At 61.7% G+C, this 20265-nt stretch overlaps 2 protein-coding genes across 2 annotated transcripts in view; both read right to left on the bottom strand.

The window, feature by feature from the left end:
• Nucleotides 1-9034, bottom strand: part of CHRNE (cholinergic receptor nicotinic epsilon subunit) — a 22662-nt gene extending 13628 nt beyond the window's left edge. The window contains 10 exon segments of the mRNA XM_032776603.2: nucleotides 1758-1821; nucleotides 1823-1870; nucleotides 2399-2513; nucleotides 3547-3747; nucleotides 3964-4067; nucleotides 4247-4402; nucleotides 7927-8036; nucleotides 8235-8279; nucleotides 8580-8719; nucleotides 8959-9034. Coding sequence (XP_032632494.1) covers nucleotides 1758-1821; nucleotides 1823-1870; nucleotides 2399-2513; nucleotides 3547-3747; nucleotides 3964-4067; nucleotides 4247-4402; nucleotides 7927-8036; nucleotides 8235-8279; nucleotides 8580-8719; nucleotides 8959-9010 — 1035 coding nt within the window. The 5' untranslated portion in view covers nucleotides 9011-9034.
• Nucleotides 9035-13052: 4018 nt separating this feature from the next.
• Nucleotides 13053-20265, bottom strand: part of MINK1 (misshapen like kinase 1) — a 63797-nt gene continuing 56584 nt past the window's right edge. Inside the window, 8 exon segments of the mRNA XM_075071324.1 lie at nucleotides 13053-14094; nucleotides 14282-14298; nucleotides 14301-14336; nucleotides 14339-14388; nucleotides 14390-14418; nucleotides 15000-15155; nucleotides 15475-15624; nucleotides 16132-16359. Of these exon segments, the coding sequence (XP_074927425.1) occupies nucleotides 14011-14094; nucleotides 14282-14298; nucleotides 14301-14336; nucleotides 14339-14388; nucleotides 14390-14418; nucleotides 15000-15155; nucleotides 15475-15624; nucleotides 16132-16359 (750 nt within the window). The 3' untranslated portion in view covers nucleotides 13053-14010.

Genomic DNA, 20265 nt, shown 5'->3' with positions numbered 1-20265 from the left:
CCGCCCCGCCGAGTGTTGCTAGGGTAAAAGTTTCTCCGACGAACGTGCACGCGGCACGCACACACCTGACTGGAATGGATATGAGCAATCACTCAAAGAAGAACTAGGGGCCACCCAATGAAATGAACAGGCAGCAGGTTTAAAACAAACAGGAAGTATTTCTGCACCCAACACACAGTTAACCTGTGGAACTCCTCGCCAGGGGATGTTGTGAAGGCCAAGACCATAACAGGGTTCAAAGAAGAACTAGAGAAGTTTCTGGAGGACAGGTCTATCGATGGCTGTTAGCCAGGCTGGGCAGGGAGGAGGTCCCTGGCCTCCGTTTGCCATAAGCTGGGAATGGGCAACAGGGGATGGGTCACTTGGTGATTTCCTGCTGTGTTCATTCCCTCGGGGGCACCTGGCACTGGCCGCGGTCGGCAGACAGGACATTGGGCTGGATGGACCCTTGGTATGACCCAGTAGGGCCATTCTTCTGTTAGGTGTTTGCAAATTGATTGCTTAATTATTTGCTTCATTATCTTTCCGGGTACAGAAGTTAATCTGACTGGTCTGTAATTTCCCGGGTTGGCATTATTTCCCTTTTCATAGATGGGCACTAGATTTGCCCTTTTCCAGTCTTCTGGAATCTCTCTCGTCTTCCACTACTTTTCAAAGATACTCGCTAGTGGCTCCGATATCTCCCCAGTCACGCCCTGAGTATTCTAGGAGGCATTTCATCCGGCCCTGGTGATTTGAAGACAACTAACTTGTCTACGTAATTTTTTTCACTTGTCCTTTCTCTCTTTTAGACTCATTCTCTCCAGCATTTACTACGTTTGACGTCCACCAACCTTCTCGGGGAAACCCGAAACAAAGACGTCATTACGCACCTCTGCCATTTCATTGACCGAGGTTTCACTTTTGCAAAGTTTTAGATCATTGACAATATCCCGGTTAAGCCAAGGTGGTCTCTTGCCAGACTTTCTGACTTTCCTAAGCAGTGGGATAGTTTCCTCTTGTGCCCTTAATAACATCTGTTTGAAAAACTGCCAACTGCCTTCAATTGTTTCCCCCCTAGACTTGCTTCCCATGGGATCTGACCTACCAACTCCCTGAGTTTTCTAACGTCTGCCGCCTTGAAACACATTGTCTTGGTTGCACTGTTCTCCCTCCTACCTATCCCTTAGCATCATGAACTCTGCCATTTCGTGATCACTTTCACCCAAGCTGCCTTCCACCTTCCAATTCTCAACCACTTCCTCCCTATTTGTCAAAATCAGATCTAGAACAGCCTCCCCCCGCCCCCCGCTAGCTTTCTCCATCTTCTGAAATAAAAAATCGTCTCCCCGACACATTCCAAGAACCTGCTGCCCGGCTGTGTTGTTTTCCCAGCAGATGTCTGGGGAGTTGAAGTCCCCCATCACCACTAAGTCCTGTGCTTTGGATGATTTTATTGCCATGACATCTCCCTTGGTTTTTACCCCCTTTATTCTTACCCAGAGATTTTCAACAAGTCTGTCTCCTATTTCCAGCTCAGATCTAAGGGTCAAGGCTTAGGCTTTGGACTCTTCCCTGCCCTGAGCCCCCCCTGTCCCACCCAGCATCAGTCCCCCTATTCCCCCTTTAGTTGGTTCGCGGTTCTCCAATTCCCCTCCAAGGCTGGTGCCCCTCACCCCCAGGTCTCTGCGCCCCCCCCGAGCACTCCCTCCACCCCAGCTCCCTGCACTTCCCCCCGCATCCCCTCATCTCTCCACTGTGCTCTCCCCGACACTCACATGTTTGAGTTGCTCAGACATGCAGTGGGTGTTCGGCGTTCGCAGGGAAACATTCAGCACAATGACACGTTCATCAGATCAGCGTCGCCACCGCCATGACGAACAGAAGGTACGCTGCGAGGGAGAGATCACGGAGTTCCTGCCTCCCAGCCCGCCCTTCTCTAACCACCAGACTCCACTCCCAAGCTGGGAGAGAACCCAGGAGTCCTGGCCCCCAGACCCCTGCTCTAACCCACCACCCCCACTCCCCTCACCATAGCCGGGGAGAAAACCCAGGAGTTCCTGGCTCAGCCCCCTCTCTAACCCCACCACACCCAGCCAGAACCGTCCTCCCAGCCTCGAACCCCAGCCACCCTCCGGCGGAGAGAAACCCAGGGTCCTGGCTCCAGCCCCCCTGCTCCAAACCCACCAGACTCCACTCCCCTCCCAGAGCCGGGGAGAGAACCCAGGAGTCCTGGCTCCCAGCCCCCCTGCTCTAACCCACCAGCCCCCACTCCGCTCCCAGAGCCAAGGAGAGAACCCAGGAGTCCTGGCTCCCAGCTCCCCTGCTCTGACCCACCAGCCCCCATGCCCTTCCCAAAGCTGGGGAGAGAACCCAGGAGTCCTGGCTCCCAGGGAAGCGGGATGGGGGTGTCACTCACTTGCCGATGAGGGGGACGCTGAGCGAGGTCTCTGGGACTTTTTGGGCGATGAGGAAGAGGAAGACGGTCTGAGCCAGCAGCACCGAGATGGAGAGGGTGCATTTCTGGCCGCCAGCTGCCAGGGGCAGAGAACAGGGGTGACATGTGACCATTTGGCTTTCCTCCGACATCCTGCTATGCCCCGTCCTGCCCAGGGTCTGGGGCTTTCGGGCCTGAGTCCCCCCAGAGAGGGACGGTCAGGAGAGATTGGGGTTCATGCCCCTACTGTTTGCTCCTAGTGCCTGCAAATGTGTCCCCCGCATGGGTGTGGTAGGGAGCATTTCTCCTTGCCCTGTGGCTGGGCAGGGTTTCCCGGAGCTGGGCAGGGTTTTCAGTGGCTGACAGGGTGTTCTCGTGGCTAGGCTGGGTGTTGTCCCCGTGGCCGGGCGGGGTTTCCTCGTGACTAGGCTGGGCATCCCCGTGGCAAGGTTGGGCGTCCCCGTGGCTGGGCGGGGTTTCCCGTGGCCAGCAGGGCGTCCCAGTGGCTAGGTCTGGCAACCTGTGGCTAGGCTGGGTGTCCCCGTGGCCGGGCAGGGTGTTCTTGTGGCTAGGCTGAGTGTCCCCGTGGCTAGGCTGGTTGTCCCCGTGGCTGGCCAGGCGGGGTTTCCCGTGGCTAGCAGGGCGTCCCCGCGGCCGGGCTGGGCATCCCAGTGGCTAGGTCGGGCAATCCGTGGCTAGGCTGGGTGTCCCTATGGCTGGCCAGGCGGGGTTTCCCGTGGCTGGCAGGGCGTCCCAGCGGCCGGGCCGGGCTTCCCAGTGGCTAGTCTGGGCATCCCCGTGGGCGGCTGGGCGGGGTTTCCCATGGCCGGCAGGGCCGGGCGTCCCAGTGGCTAGGCTGGGCGTCCCTGTGGCCGGCCAGGCATTCCCGTGGCCGGGCCGGGCGTCCCAGTGGCTAGGTCGGGCAACCCGTGGCTAGGCTGGGCGTCCCCGTGGCTGGCCGGGCGGGGTTTCCCGTGGCTGGCAGGGTGTCCCTGCGGCCGGGCCAGGCATCCCAGTGGCTAGGCTGGGTGTCCCCCTGGCTGGCCGGCCGGGTTTCCCGTGGCCAGCCAGGCGTCCCCGCAGCCAGGGTGTCCCCATGGCTGGGCGGGGTTTCCCGTGGCCAGGCTCACCTTGGGCGGGCAGGAAGTACACCAGCACCGCGAGGGAGGAGATGAGCACGCAGGGCACGATGATGTTGATCACGTAGAAGAGGGGCTTGCGCTGGATGATGAGCGAGAAGCGGATCTCCTGGAAGCCCAGCGCCTCCCGGCCCAGCTCCGGGTGCAGCACCTTCCACGCCGGCCGGTGCCGGATCACCCACTCCCCGTTCTCTGCAGGGTGACAGGCGCGGGAGGGAGCAGGTTCGGGGGGGCACCCCCCTGTCCTTTTGGGGAGACCCCGGCAGACACCACCCACCCTTTGGGGGAGACCCACCTACCCCCCGGAGTGGACCTGCTAGGGGTGTATGGCAGACACCCCCTGCCCCCTGGGGGGTCTGTTTGGGGGTAGGGGGCTGGCAGACACCCTCTGTCCCAGGCCCCCCATACCTGTGAAGGCGGCGGGGTCTATATCGATCTCATCGAAGGGGCGGGCCGTCTCCTGATTGATTGAGAGCTGCAGTTCAACCTCGTTAGCGCTGTACGTCTGGGACCTGGGGACACATGGCGGGGGGTCAGCAGGGGGCACCCTCTTCTTAGGGTCAGCTGGCACTGGGCGAGGGGTTCCTGTTGACCAGCTGCCCCGCCCCAGAGGTGGGCGCATCTCAGCACCGGGCGAGGGGTCCCTGTGTCACCAGCCGCCCCGCCCCAGAGGTGGGCGCATCTCACTCACTGGAAGACAAGAGAGCAGTTCTGCCAGTCAAAGGGGAAGTAAGTGACTTCAATAGCACAGGTGCTGCGGTAGATGGCGGGGGGTAGCCAGTACATGGCCCCCCCGGGGTACACCAGCACGTTCGCGTAGTAGGCGATCTCAAACTGCCCGTCGATGCTGTTTTGGGGGAAGCAAAAGGGAGTGTCAGCAAAGGGGGACCCCCAAAATCCCTGCAGCCCAGACCCTCCCCATGCAGCCTGGAAAACAACATCCCTGTGCCCCACATACAAAACCACCAGCATCTCCTGGTGCCCATGAGACACCCTTGTAATTTACACACCAAAGCCCCTGCATCCCAAAAAATCATCCCCCCTCCCACCTGCCCTGCAGCCTGAAGCCTCTGAGAGTGAAGGAGCAGCTGTGGCAGGAGCAGGAGGCTTCATCTCAGCGGAGAATCCAGCTGGGGGAGAGACCCTGACTTTTGGGGGTGGCCCTGGAAAAACTTTTCTGTGGTCGGGCCGGCTTCTGGGATACCCTGAAAGGAGTGGACTGGGATGCGTGACCCACCCGGCGTGAGGCTGAACCCCTGAAGCAGGGACAGACGGGAACGCCAGGTTGGGGGACAACTAGCCGTACTCTGCCGAAATAACCGAATCTCACCAGAGGTGTAGTCTGACTTTAACCCAAATCGGCAGAACTCTCTTAAATCCACCTAGCCCGGCCCCCTATGCAGAGGCAGGACAAAATATTGTCTTCTAGACCATCCGCGACAGGTGTTGGTCCAACCTGGTCTTAAACACCTCCAACGATGCAGATGTCACGACCTCCCCGGGTCATTTGTTCCAGCTGTTCACCACTTTTTCCTAATGTCCAACCTAAATGAAATCGTTTCAGAAGGATATTGAACAGAACCGGACCCAGGACAGATTCCCGGGGGAACCCACTCGTTATGCTCTTCCAGCTGGACTGTGAACCGCCGATAACAACTCTCTGGGAACGGGTTTCCAAGCAGTCGTGTGCCCACCACCACGGGTACTCAAACAGCGTCAGCCCGTTTCCAGGATGTGTTTTGTCAGATCCTGCCAACTTGGAGACATCTGACTTGTCTAAGTAACTTTTAACTTGTTCTGTCTGTATTTTAGCCTCATATCCTACCCACTTTACACTCACTGTGTTAGTCGGCCGGTCACCCGCTAGCTGTTTGGTGAAAACCGGAACAAAAAAGACATTTAACACATCGTCCACTGCTACATTTTTTTTTTTATCATCTTTTCCTCCTCAGTGAGTAATGGGCCTACCCTGTCCTTGGTCTTCATAGACTCATAGAAGATCAGGGTTGGAAGGGACCTCAGGAGTATCTAGTCCAACCCCCTGCTCAAAGCAGGGCCAACCCCAACTAAATCATCCCAGCCAGGGCTTTGTCAAGCCTGACCTTAAAAACCTCTAAGGGTGGAGATCCCACCCCTCCCTAGGGAACCCATTCAGTGCTTCACCTCCCTCCTAGGGAAATAGTGTTTCCTAATATCCAGCCTAGACCTGCCCCACTGCAACCTGAGACCATCACTCCTTGTTCTGTCATCTGCCACCACTGAGACCAGCCGAGCTCCATCCTCTTTGGAACCCCCTTCAGGTAGTTGAAAGCAGCTATCAAATCCCCCCTCACTCTTCTCTTCTGCAGACTAAACAATCCCAGTTCCCTCAGCCTCTCCTCGTAAGTCATGTGCTCCAGCCCCCTAATCATTTTCATTGCCCTCCGCTGGGCTCTCTCCAATTTGTCCCCATCCTTCTTGTAGTGTGGGGCCCAAAACTGGACCCAGTCTCCAGATGAGGCCTCACCAATGTCAAATAGAGGGGAATGATCCCGTCCCTCGATCTGCTGGTAATGCACCTACTTATACAGCCCAAAATGCCGTTAGCCTTCTTAGCAACAAGGGCCACTGCTGACTCAGATCCAGCTTCTCGTTCACTGTAACCCCCAGGTCCTTTTCTGCAGAACTGCTGCCCAGTCACTCGGTCCCTAGTCTGTAGCGGTGCCTGGGATTTTTCCGTCCCAAGTGCAGGAAGACCTTTTGCTTGTAATGTAGTTGTAAAATGTGTTCTTATTACCCTTCATCTCCCTAGCTAGTCAAGTCTCCTTTTGTGCCTTTCTAATTTTGTCCCTACATTTAAATAATCATCTTTGTTAATTGGCTGAGTTTCCGCTTTCTGTAGGACTTTTTTTTTTTTTGAGTTATACCCCACCCTCTGGGCCAAGACAGGGCTGGTGGTGTGTACAATGAAGCAATCTACTGCAGGGCCCAGTTGATTAAGTGGTGGGAATCCAAACGAATTTGTGAGATGGGATGAATTCCACGGGGGCGGATGCAGGGAAGTGGGGCCGAAGACGTCTGTGTTGCTTCAGCCCTCAGCCACAGGACAGCTACATAAGAGGCATCTCCCACAACACAGCAGCAAAGAGAGACGGGAACACGTCCACAGCGCATGAGCCATTGGCAGAGAAGGTTCTGCTTGACTTTCGGCGTGGCCGTGGGAATCATGCTGGCAGCCATGACAAAGGGAGCGGACGGACAGCCATGGAGCCGAGGAAGCGGCTGTCTGAGATATTCGACAAGCTGTGACCGAAAGAACGGCAAACCCTGGCACTGGCCCAGACACCAACCAGGGGAATCTGGCCACATCGGCCACGGGGTCACCTGAAAGCAGCAGGAAGTCACCAGACGCTGCAAAGGACGGAGGCCGACCTCTCTGCACCCAGAAAATGGCCTCGCTTCAACTCGTTTGGGAATTGCAGCGAGAGCGTCGGACGAAAGCCGCGGCAGCCAGCACAAGCGATCAGGAGCCAAGCTGCTGGTAGCGCCAGGCCAGAGCTGTGGAGATCCAGGGTCTGGCCCCCGGCCCCTCTCCAGCTTGGAGGGCTCTCAAAGCCAGACCCGAACGAGCCCCCCGCCGTCTGGCTTCGAGAGCAGAAGGAAAACAGCCGTGCCCTGGGGGCTTTAGCTGAAGGGCTCTGGCCAAGCAGAGAAATCGGTGTTTTATAACTGGGTGGGGCTGGGGTGGGGACTTATCCGCTGAACTTCGTAAAAGAAACAGAAACACTTTCCCCTTGTCAGGCTGTTCTGCAAAAGGTGATGTCGGATGCGGGCCAAACACACTCAGGCCCCCCTGCGCCGAGACCACCGACCTGTCAGCAAGCGGGGCTAGACGCTGGCTCGGCTCACAATTAACCGCTGGTTCTCCGAGTCACGGCCCAGTCCGGGGTTCGAGGAGCTGGGGGGCGAACCGCCGGAGGCAGGAGGGCAGACGTTTCCTGGCCCTCTCCCCAGCGGGTTTCCCGTATGAAGCCCCGCGGCTGCTTGTGAGCAGGAAGGAAACCCGGGAGGTGCAGGGGGAGCAGGTTGCGGCCCCAGATACCGGGAGGGAAGCGGTAGGAAAAAGCCCCTAGGAAGCGAGGATGCTGGCAGATGGGTGACATAGGTCTGCACCCCAAACTCACCCTGCAGGGCCCACACACACCCCAGACCTGCCCCATGGCCCCCCCAAGATCTGCAACCAGCAGGTCTCGTCAAAATCCTGCCAGCCTGAATCCTCCCCATGCCTGAATCTCCCAGGGTCCCTGAGACCCTAAGTCATGTGGCTCCCCCCACAGCCTCCCTCCCCCACATGCCTCAGGGTGTCAAGCGCCCCCCCCCCCCGGGTCTCACTTGTTCTCCAGAACGATGTCCGGCAGCCAGACCATGTCGGAGGGGACCCGCAGGGCGCGGATCCCTGCGAACTCACTGTTGCTATAATTCAGCCGATAGTCCACCCATTCCTGGGGGGCAGAGAGACGGGGTGAGGCTGGGGGACCCCCTGCACCACCCGCCACAGAGCTGCGTGTGAGGAGCCCAGGGCTGGGGGGCGGGGGCTGCGGGTCGGGAGTGAGGGGCATCGCAGGGCTGGGGGGGGGCAGGGGATAGTAGCTGCCCCCCTGCAGGACAAGGTCGTTCGCTGGGACAGGGGTTCTACTCACAATCTTTAGCCAGACATTGGTGGTCAGAGTCTCCTCCTTTTCTTTCTGCAACAGGATGGAGGCCATCAGCGTGGTTTTGGGGGCGGCAGGGTGGGAGCGGGGGGAACCGGCCAGCACGGGGGTGGCAGGATTTGGCAGCAGCGGGGCAGGAGCGGGGGGTGCTGGCCAGGGGGCACCAGCCCGGCCAGGGACAGTGGGGTGGGAGGCAGCAGAGTGGGGGTGGCGGGGCATTATTGGGGGATGGCAGTTGGGCTGGGGGCAGTGGGGCAGGAGCGGGGGGCGCTGGCCAGGGGCGGGAGCAGGAGTGGGGGGCACCAGACGGGGCGGGCACAGGGGGCGTCTCACCAGGGAGATGAGGTTGGTCAGCGTGAGCATTATCTGCACCGGCACCGTGTCGTCGGGGTGTCTCGCCGGCCGCGTGTTCTTGTCGTAGTTGGCGAAGAGTTTCTCGTACAGCCGCAGCTCCTCGTTCCCGCCCGAGGCCACTTGTGGGGCAGGCAGGGGTCAGGCCTGGGTGTGTGGGGCACAGCCTCCCACCACCTTTGTGCCCCCCACTCTGCCCCAGTCCTGTTTCAACCCGATTATCCCCGTCCCCACCCCACTGGCTCAGATGCCCCCAAAACACCTCTGCTCCCCACCAGTCAGGGGAACCAGGGCCTGGTGTCATCAGTCCCCCTACAGGTCAGGGCCCCCAGAGGGCTCAGGTTTCCACCTCTCAACTTACCACTGCCCCCCTGCCAGAGGAGGGTGCAGAACAGCAGCCCCAGTCCCTGCATCGCGGCTGAATCCCCCTCCTGGCCGCCGCTGATTAAATCGGGGCGAGTTATTTTGAGGTTGATTCTGGCTTCCGGGGTGGGACGGACACTGGATCTCCCCCACAATCCATCAGCATCGAGTCACTTTCACCGCCCCTGCACCTGTTCCCCCCCATCCCAGGGCCTGGCAGGCCAGAGACTGTTAGAGAGACTGACCCACCAGCCCTCACTCTTCCCAGAGCCGGGGAGAGAACCCAGGAGTCCTGGCTCCCAGCCCCCCTGCTCTAACCCACCAGCCCCCCTCCCTTCCCAGAGCCGGGGAGAGAACCCAGGAGTCCTGGCTCCCAGCCCCCCTGCCTGCTCTAACCCACCGCACACCCTCCCTCCCACAGCCAGGAGAGGACCCAGGATCCTGGCTCCCACCCCACCGCCTCGCCAGAGCCGATGAGAGAACCGTAATCCAGACTACCCAGCCCCCTGCTCATAACCCACCGCCACTCCCCTCCAGAAGACGGGGAGAGAACCCAGCGTTGTCCTGGCTCCCAGCCACCCCTGCTCTAACCCATCCAGACCCCCACTTCCCGTCCCCAGATGACCGGGAGAGAACCCAGGAGTCCTGGCTTCCAGACCCCTGCTCTGCACCACCAGTCCCCCATATTCCCCTCCCAGAGCCGGGGAGAGAACCGGATGATCCTGGCTCCCAGCCCCCTGCTCTTAACCACCTAGCCCCCTTCCTTCCAGAGCCGGGAAGAGAACCCAGGAGTCTGGCTCTCCCATACCCCCTGCTGCTAACCACCAGTCCACCACCCCTCCCAGAGCCGGAGAGAGCCCAGGTGTTCCTGGCTCCCAAGCCCCCTGCTCATAATCCCAGCCAGCCCCCACTTCCGTCCAAGAGCCGGGAGAGAACCAAGGAGTCCTGCTTCCAGCCCCTGCTCTGACCACCCAGCCCCCACACCCCTCCCAGAGCGGGGAGAGAACCCAGGAGTCTGGCTCTCCAGCCCCCCCTAGCTCTAACCACACAGCCCCTCATTCCCTCCCAGAAGGCCGGGTAGAGAACCAGGAGTCCTGGCATGCCCAGCCAAACCCTGCTCAAAACCACCAGCCCCCACTGCAGGGAGAGAACCCAGGTGTCCTAGCTCCTAGCCGCCCCCTGCTCTAACTCCTCAGCCCCCACTCCCCTCCCAGAGCCGGGGAGAGAACCCAGGAGTCCTGGCTCCCAGCCCCCCTGCTCTGACCCATCAGCCCCCACTCCCCTCCCAGAGCCAGGCAGAGAACCCAGGAGAGACCCCCCCGGCCCGCATACAGCTGACACGCTTCATTCCTTGTCGTGTACGGTGACATGTAGCCGTGTTCCAACCAAGGCATTGGGTTGTGATCCACATTGCTCTGAACCGGGGCCCCAGCCCCTTCCCTAATTCCCACTCCCCCAATTGTTGGGTCACCTGCAAAGTATCGGGGTGATTTTATGGTTTCCCCCCCAGATCATCGGTGAAGCCGTTAAGTAGCAGTTCACAGACCCGAGCCCTGCGGCACAGCAGTGGAAAGTGCGGTGCTCGCTGACAATGCTGCGTTTCCAGGTACACTTGAGACCCATCGGTTGGTTCGTTGAATACGGGCCACGGGACCTTTCTGTCGGCAGAGTCCCGGTCTGGCCTGGCACCCAGCGAGCAGGTTGGCTGGGGCGGTTCTGGCTGCGGCAGTCCCACGCGAATTTGTGTTAATTCTCCGTGAAGCGAGTCCCGTGTCGAGCCGCTCCAATATCTCACCTGGGATCGACGTCAGGCTGACAGGGCTGGAAATACTCGGGTCAGCCCGTGGGCCCTTTTTAAACATCGGCACGACGGGGGGTTTCTTCCCAGCACCAGGAGTGGCTGAAAACGCACCCAAAGGGCTCAGTGAGCTCCCCTACAACTCTCGGCGGCGTGTCAGACGAGGCGGGGGTTACGGGTGGGAAGGCCGAGCTTTGCGCCCCCCAGGGCCTTTCTGCGAGGGGCTCAGCCCCACAGCTGAACACACGTTTCGCGTGCAGTGGTCATGGGGGCTGAGGGGCACGGGAATGTTCTTAGGGTCACCGTGTCGTTAAATCGGTAGAACTCAGCCTCGATGGGGACCACGTCCTGGAAAAAAATCTTCCCCGAACCCCCTTTTCTGGCCTTTAACACCCCCACCTGAACCTCTCCAGACTCATCGGGCACCAGCGCCCCACAGACCAGCACCCACCAACTCCAAGCGGCGCCAGCCCCTGCCGGAATAAGGGGCACAAACCACCCCTTTCATTTCCAGATCCAGGGGTCCCACGCCTGCTTGAGGTACCACCTTCAGGGCACTAAATACCCCCCCCAGCCATTACGTGGGGGGAACCAGCCCATCGCCCCCAGGACTGACCTCACGCAGGAAAACAATAAAAGACAAAATCGCCCCGTCACCGGTGGGTGAACCCTTCTCACAAAGCAATTGCTCCCCGTCTGGTCCGCAAAGGAAAGCTGCCCCCTGCCTCCCAGAGACGAGCCGGGGAGCTGAAACTCATCGCTCTGCCAGACACCAAGAACCAGGGACAGACATGCCGGATTGGCGGCTTAGGACAGCAGTTCCCATCCCTCTCCCGTGACCCCAAGGGTGTTAACGGGCCACTTCACCTTCAATGCTCCCTTGAAATGTGTGTGAACCCCATGTCAGGCTTCGGTTTGTCCCCGATACAATGACAATGCGCTTTCCTGACTCCGCCGACTGTCCAGGTCTCCCTCTGGCCTTTAGCTTTCCTCATCAGTGCCCTACAGTTCCGGTTTACACTCGTCATGACTTCCCCCTTTCCGGTCGTACACTCAGCGCTGCTTTCACCTTCCCTGAATGCCAGGCTGGCTTCTTAACCTCTTTCCTGGGGACTCTGGGGGATTTTCTTAAACAATCCCCACTTACCGCCGACACCGTTCTGCCAAAACTCTCTGCGGCACCGGCCACGGTCTCCGGGTGACTGGTCTGGATGTTAATGGGGGAATGAGGAAGGGGGTTCACTCAGGGGCCTGACGTAGTTGCAACACCTCCTGGGATATCTGTAGACGGGCCCCATAAACCCCACTCCCTGGCCGTTTCCCCCCGGCCTGAGCCACACCAGCTGCCCGAGATGAACCAGCTCCACCCAGGGACACCGGCTTCCTGCTGTTTGGTGCCAACCCCCGGCTGCCCCCTGCCCGCCCCCAGAGGGGTAAAGAACGCCGGACCATGCGGGCAAAGTCATAGAATTTGGTTTTTTATTAACAGATGAAATTTCAAGGCCACAGCGCAGGGGGTGTTTGATAGACAGATGCAAGCAACGTACAGAGGAAACTGAATACTGGGGGGGTCCCATGAACTCCATAACCCCCCCCACTCCATATGGCTCTTGGGGGGCCCCCAAGCAGCACCCCTCAGCTGCAGGCAGCGTCAGGGGGGCAGGGAGGGGAATCTGCATGCTGGCTGCGCCCCCATTAACCCTTGCACTGCTGCTGCAGCCGGGCTCCCATGGGGCCGGGTGGGAGCCGGCACCCCCTAGAGGGGACAGACCCCTGCCCCTTTCCCCACCCCCCTGATCCAGCCAGTCCCTGCCCTGGGGCCGGGTGGGAGCCGGCGCCCCCTAGAGGGGACAGGCCCCTGCCCCATTCCCTGCCCCCCTGAGCCAGCCAGTCCCTGGGACCAGGTGGGAGCTGGCGCCCCCTAGAGGGGACAGCCCTGCCCATTCCCCACCTCCTGAGACAGGCCAGTCTCCATCTAAGACCAAGTCTCTGGTCAGTTCGAGATAACCCCAAATCTGCCCTGGGGGGCGTTCTGGCCCCCATAAGCGCATCGGGGCTTTAAAGTGCTTTGTTAATGAATCCTTGTTACAAAATAAAAATAATTAAAGCAATATACACAGAGCCGGAGGACCAGGCCCCTATCCCCGTACATTCGCCCTCCGACTGCTGCGGCGGTCCCACTTGCCCGTGGCCAGGGGGGATTCTGTGGGCGCACCGAGGCGGTTGGGCTGCTCTGGGGTTCCCACCACGTGGCTCCCACGTGGGATGGAAGGCCTGCCCGCCCCACCGGGCGGCCGGTTACTCAGAGACCCCTCGCCCGGCGCTGAGATGCGCCCACCTCTGGGGCGGGGCGGCTGGTTACTCAGAGACCCCTCGCCCGGCGCTGAGATGCGCCCACCTCTGGGGCGGGGCGGCCGGTTACCCAGGGACCCCTCGCCCGGCGCTGAGATGCACCCACCTCTGGGGGGTGGTGGCCAGTTACCTGGGGTCCCTTGGCCTGGTGCTGAGATGTGCCCACCTCTGGGGCAGGGCGGCTGGTTACTCGGGGTCCCCTGGCCAGGCGCTGAGATGCGCCCACCTCTGGGGCAGGGCGGCCAGTTACCCAGAGACCTCTTGCCCGGCAATAAGATGCGCCCACCTCTGGGGCAGGGCGGCCGGTTACCTGGGGTCCCCTGGCCCGGTGCTGAGATGCGCCCACCTCTGGGGTGGGGCGGCTGGTTACCCAGGGACCCCCCGCCCGGCGCTGAAATGCGCCCATCTCTGGGGTGGGGTGGCTGGCTCCTCAGGGTCCCCTGGCCCGGCGCTGAGATGCGCCCACCTCTGGGGCAGGGCGGCCAGTTACCTGGGGTCCCCTGGCCCGGTGTTGAGATGCGCCCACCTCTGGGGCGGGGCGGCTGGTTACTCGGGGTCCCCTGGCCTGGTATGGAGATTTCGGTCAGGCTATGAACAGAGCAGGTCCCCACGGAGTCAGGGGAGCGGCGAGCGAAGCGGGGGGCAGTCAGTCAGTTGTCGTCAGTCAAAGGTGGGGGGGACACTGTCACCATGGAGAGCCCCCCCGCCCCAAGCAGCATCAGACACAGGTGAGGAGGAAGGTGGTCAAGGCATCGGTTCTGCTGATTGGTCGGTCCTGATCCTCGCTGGCTGTGGGGGCGGAGTCTCTGGCATAGGGATCCAGTGTCTGAGGCGGCCCCGCCTCTTCCCTCCAGAGGTGGGGCCAGCACTGGGGGCAGGGCCAGCGCTGGGGGCGGGGCCTTACCAGTTCATGATACAGTTTCTGTTGAGTGTCATGAAGTAAACCTGGCTGCTGCCCCCCGAGCGGACGGAGGCGAAGAAAACCTGGGGGGGGCAGAGGAGGAGTAAGTCTGGCATGCGCCCACCTCTGGGGTGGAGATTCCCGCCCGGTGCTGAGATGCGCCCACCTCTGGGCTGGAGACTCCCCGCCCGGCGCTGAGACGCGCCCCCCTCTGGGGCGGGGCCAGAACTAGCTATGCCCCCCCCCTGCAGCCGGCGCCCCTACTGCCACCTTGTCATTGGCCTCGCCAGACCTTGAGGCGCCTGGGCTCGCTTGTGCATGAAAACCCGTCCAGGTGCCCCGTCTCCACGGAGCGGATTCGATGGCCTTCTCACCCCGCCCATCTTCTGGTTGGAGCAGATGTAGCGCTGGGGTGCAGGGGGGGTGAGAGTCCAAGGAGGAGACCTTTCTCAACGGACCCAGGCAGTCCCTGGCTCCAGCCCCCGCATCTGACCCACCAGCCCCACCCCTCCAGAGCCGTGAGAGAGAACCAGGAGTCCTGGCCCCAGCAGCTCCCGCCTGCTTCTTGACTCCACCAGCCACTCCCCTCCAGAGCGGGAGAGAACCCAGGATCCTGGCTCCATGCCCCCACTGCCTGACCACCAGCCCCACTCCCTTCCCAAGCTGGGAGACCAGAACAGAGTTTCCTGGCTCCCAGCCCCTCTGCTCTGACCCACCAGCCCCCACTCCCTTCCCAGAGCGGGAGAGAACCAGAGTCCTGGCTCCCAGCCCCCTGCCTCGACCCACCCGCCCCCACTCCCTCCCAGAGCCGGGAAGAAACCAGGAGTCCTGGTCCCAGCCCCCGCTCTGACCCACCAGCCCCCACTCCCCTCCCAGAACCGGGGAGAGAACCCAGGAGTCCTGGCTCCCTGCCCCCCTGCTCTAACCCACCAGCCCCCACTTCCCTCCCAGAGCTGGAGAGAGAACCCAGGCGTCCGGGCTCACCAACGGAAGTGGGCATCTCCCCCCACTGCAGCACCACGTCCTTGATGATGCGCCCGTAGGTGTTGACGTAGACGCCCTCGTCCTCGTAGCAGAGCAGCATCTCCATCCCCTCTGTGTGGGGCAGGAAGATGATGGCGTGGGGCGTGACCTGCGTCTGGATCTGCCGGCAGAGGGCAAAGGTCATCCCGCCCGCCCATCTGCCCCGTGGCCTGTGACCCCCAGCTCCCATGGGAAGGCCTGACGCCCCGCCCCCAGGGGCTCCGTGTGACTCCGCCTCCAGTGCCCCACTCCCAGCATTTCCATGTGACTCCACCCCCAGCGCCCCTCCCCCCAGGGGCTCTGCGTGACTCCGCCTCCAGCGCCCCACCCCCAAGGGGCTCTGTGTGACTCCGCCCCCCAGCACCCTGCCCCAAGGGGCTCCCTGTGACTCCGCCCCCCAGGGGCTCCGTGTGGCCCCACCCCCCAGCCTGCCCACTCACATGCACGGGGATGTAGATGTCGTAGTTGTTGCCTGAGTCCACGTCAATGGCATGGAATCCAGCGCATGACCCGTAAATGACCTTTAACCTCTGACCCTCCTCCACTGTCAGCTCCACCAGCAGTGGCCGGTGTGGCAGGTCTGCGAAGGACTGAAATGGGGTGGGGGGAGTCAGTGCTCGGGGTCCCCCGAAACCTGTCAGCCCCCCGTTTTGACCAGTGCACTTCACAGCTCTCCCCGCACCCCCTCTAACCACTGCACTCCACAGCCCTCCCCACTCTAACCACTGCACCCCAAAACAGCCCTCCCTGCCCCCCACTCTAACCACTGCACCCCATGGCCCTCCCCACCCACTGCTCTAACCACTGTACCCCACGGCCCTCCCAGCGCCAGGGAGAGAACCCAGGAGTCCTGGCTCCCAGCCCCCCTGCTCTGACCCACCAGCCCCCACTCCCCTCCCAGAGCCTGGGACAGAACCCAGGAGTCCTGGCTCCCAGCCCCCCTGCTCTAACCCACCAGCCCCCACTCCCCTCCCAGTGCCAGGGAGAGAACCCAGGAGTCCTGGCTCCCTCCCCCCCTGCTCTGACCCACCAGCCCCCCTCCCCTCCCAGAGCCGGGGAGAGAACCCAGGTATCCGGGCCTCCAGCCCCCCAGGTACCTTGAAGGCCATGAACTTGTGGTAGGGTTTGGGGGCCCAGGCGTAGACCTCAACCGAGTTCTTCAGGGCGATCACCAGGAACTTGATGCGCTCATACTTCACTGCCGGGAGATACGGGGCCCAGTCACTCCCCAGCCACGGTGCCCAGCTGTGGGGCGAAGGGAGCGGAGATCTGGGGCCAGTGGGGCTGGGATGAGGTGCCTGCAGTGATGGGTTCTGGCTGAGCCACTGGGGCAAGTGTAGGGGGGGAATGGCTGTGGGGGGGGGAGAGAGTGGGTGCTTGTCCTTCATTTTTTCTTGTTCTCTAATGGTTTCTCTCTGCTGGATAAGTAGCGTGGCCTGGGGTAAGTTCATTAGGGTGGTGCGATATGATTGGTTAGAGAATCAGGTAACACTAGGTTAGGATTGGTTAAGGGGCAAACAGGAAGGAAGTGGGGATTGGAGGAGAAGGAAGGTGGATTGGTCACCCCAATAACCACAGGGGGTATTGCTGCTCTCTGCTCAGCTGAGAAGCACCAGGGAATGGGGGCGATCAGCCCTCTAACAGCCGTGGGGCTAGGGATGGGGCTAGGGAGGGAGCGTGGCCAGGCTGGTTTTACAAAAGGTAGATCGTGCCAGACCAACCTGATCCCCTTCTGTGAGAAGGTAACGGAGTTTTTAGGGGATCTAATTTACCTCGATTTCAGGAAGGCACCTGACATGGTTCCACACAGGGAATCATCAGCTAACTTGGAAAAGTCGGGGATCAATCTGAAAACTGAAATGCGGGTGAGGAACCGGCTGAAGGGTCGTACTGAGCGGTGAACCGTCAGGCTGGAGGGAGGCTGCTAGAGGAGTTCCTCACGGATCGGTCTGGGGCCCAATCTTTTTATTACTGACCTCGGCACAATAAGTGGGAGGGTGCTGATAAAGGTTACGTGTGACAGAGGCTGGGGGGTATTGCTGACACAGAGGGACCGGGAGATCTTACAGGAAGATCCGGATGCCCTGGTAAACGGGAGGGATTGTAACAGTGAAAAGTGCAAGGTCACGCATTTAGGGATTAACAACAAGAACTATTGTTATAAGCCGGGGACGCATCAGTTGGAAGTAAGAGAGGAGGAGAAGGACCTTGGAGTATTGGTTGATCACAGGACGACTACGAGCTGCCAAAGTAACGTGGCTGTGAAAAAAGCCAGTGCGGTTTTAGGATGCAGCAGGCGAGGTATTTCCAGCAGAGATAAGGAGGTGTTAGCCCCGTTATACAAGGCACTGGAGAGACCTCGTCTGGAATCCTGTGTGCAGTTCTGGTCTCCCGTGGTTAAGGATGAATTCAAACTGAAACAGGTGCAGAGATGGGCTGCTAGGATGATGCGAGGAACGGAAAACCTGCCTTATGAAAGAGCTCAGCTCGCTTAACGAACCAAGCGAAGGCTGAGGGGGGGTCTGATCGCTCTCTATAAACAGATCAGAGGGACAAACACCAGGCAGGGAGAGGAATTAGTTAAGCTCAGTATCAGCGTGGACACAAGAACAAATGGACGTAACTGGCCATCAGGAAGTTCAGACTTGAAATTAGACGACAGTTTGTAACCACCCGAGGAGTGAAGTTCTGGAGCAGCCTCCCAAGGGGAGCAGTGGGGGGAGGTGCCAAAGTGGGGGATTGTCTTGTTTCTCTGTGTTTTCCAGGGGGCTGCATGCAGAAGGAGGGGGACTCAGTGTCCTCGGGTGTTACCGGAGACCCAGCTCAGGAGTCACAGTCGGTTCTGGCCAGTGGGGGACAATGGGCTGCGGGGAGAGGATGCTGGTGACCCGACCAGCCGGTTCCAGCCAGAGGGGCCAGAGGACAGAGGAGGTGAGAGGAGGCCCGGCCACCGTTTCCCTGGAGAGAAGCCAGTGGACAGAGGGGGCTTGGGGCCGGGGATATCAGAGGCCCAGCTGGGATGCAGGGGGGCTCGGGGCTGGAGAGGGGGAGCAGGCAGAGCCCCCCTGGATGCAGGGAGACTGGGATGTGCTGGGCTGGGGGAGGCCAGGCCTGAGCCCCGGAGAGTTTCCTGTGCTGGGTTCAACGCTCGATAACCCCTCCTGTGTTACGCTGGCGGAGAGTCGCTCCGGGCTACAGAACAGGGGAGTGGAGGCCCTTGGGGGGCCCAGAGCGAGGGGACTCCCTGGGGGGGCCCACGGCAAAGACAGATGTGCTGAGGCTCAGAGAGGTGCGGCTCCGGGAGCTGGAGGAGCCTGACCCCAGGAGAGAGTGGCCCCCCGAGAAGGACTGTCGCACTGAACGGGGCACCCCCCACGGGGCCATGCGCGGGCCCAACCTGTGAGTCGGTGACAGCAAAAGGCCCATCTGGCTTTGAGACTCACAGGTCGAGAGGTTTCTGGTGCGATGGGACGGCCTGGTTTTGGCAATGAACCGGCCTTTGGCTAAATACGTCCCTGGCCGGCGGTGGGATCTCAGCCGGGCCGGGCTCCGAGTTACTGCAGAGGACCCTCTCCTGGGTGCCGGCTGGTGGGTCCTGCCCACCTGCTCAGGGTTCAGCTGATTGGCAGATTTGGGGTCGGGAAGGAAGTTCCCTCCAGGGCAGATTGGCAGAGGCCCTGGGGGGTTTCGCCCTCCTCTGCAGCGTGGGGGACGGGTCGCCGGCTGGAGACTCTAAGCCACAGGACATGGGGCTGTGACGGGGGGGCTGGGGCCTGCATTGTGCAGCAGGTCACACCAGACGATCGTAATGGTCCCTTCTGACCTTAAAGTCTGTGATTCGGGAGTGGGAGTGGCCATGGGGCCGGGAGAGGCATGGCCAGAGGGGGTGTGGCCAGGCCAGAGGGGGCGGTCCCTCATGCACAGTGGTGGGCGTGGCTGGGGGGCGTGGCCAGGGGGCAGTCCCTCACCTATGCTGTAGTGGGAGTGGCCGTGGGGCAGAAGGGCATGGCTGGGCCAGGGGATGGTCCCTCACCCACACGGTAGTGGGAGTGGCCGTGGGGCCAGAGGGGCGTGGCCAGGTAAGGGGTGCTCCCTCACCCACACAGTAGTGGGAGGGGCCGGAAGCCAGGATGGACGTGGCTAGGGAGGAGGGGCGTGGCCAGGGCGGGGGGGTCCCTCACTCAAACAGTAGTGGGCGTGGCCAGCGGCCAGGAGGGGGCGTAACCAGCCCAGGGGCAGGCCCTCACCTACGTGGTAGTGGGAGTGGCTGTGGGGCCCGAGGGCCATGGCCAGGCCAGAGGAAGCGGTCCCTCATGCACAGTAGTGGGAATGGCTGTGGGGCTGAAGGGGCGTGGACAGCGCTAGGGCGCGTGGCAGGCCCGGGGGCGGTCCCTCACTCACACGGTAGCGGGAGTGACCAGGGGCTGGGAGGGGTGTGGCCAGGCCAGGGGGCAGTCCCACCCCCACGTGGTAGTGGGAGTGGCCAGGGGCTGCGAGGGGCATGGCCAGCCCTAGGGGAAGGGCGTGGCTAGGCCGGGGACGGTCCCTCACCCATGCGGTAGTGGGAGTGGCTAGGGGCTGGGAGGGGCATGGCCAGGCCAGGGGCGGCCCCTCACCCATGCGGTAGTGGGAGTGGCTGTGGGGCTGGAGGGGCATGGCCAGCCCTGGGGGAAGGGCATGGCGTGGCGTGGCCAGGCCGGGGGGCGGTCCCTCACCCATGCGGTAGTGGGAGTGGCTAGGGGCTGGAGGGGCATGGCCAGCCCTGGGGGAAGGGCGTGGCCAGGCCGGGGGGCGGTCCCTCACCCACGCGGTTAGTGGGAGTGCGAGCTGGAGGGGCGGGCCCACCTTGGGGAAGGCGCGTGGCGCAGCCGGGGCGCCTACCATGCGAGTGGAGGGGGGTGGAGGGCATGCTCAGCCATGGGGAAGGCGTGGCCAGGCCGGGGGCGTCCTCACCCACGGTAGTGGGAGTGGTAAGGGCTGGAAGGGCGTGCAGCCTGGGGGAAGGGTGGCCGGAGCCGGGGGCGCCTCACCACGGGGCAGTGGATGGCTAGGGGTGGAGGGGCGGAGCCAGCCGGGGAAGGCGTGGCAGGCCGGGGCGTCCCTCACACACGAGTGGAGTGGCTAGGGGCTGGAGGGCGTGGCCAGCCCTGGGGAAGGGCATGCGTGGCAGCCGGGGGCGTCCTTCCCATGCGTATGGGAGTGGTCTAGGGCTGGAGGGCGTGGCAGCCTGA

This window comes from Chelonoidis abingdonii, chromosome 11 (genome assembly GCF_003597395.2).
Source record: "Chelonoidis abingdonii isolate Lonesome George chromosome 11, CheloAbing_2.0, whole genome shotgun sequence".
Classification (NCBI taxonomy): domain Eukaryota; kingdom Metazoa; phylum Chordata; order Testudines; family Testudinidae; genus Chelonoidis; species Chelonoidis abingdonii.
This window is presented reverse-complemented; position numbering and strand designations above follow the sequence as displayed.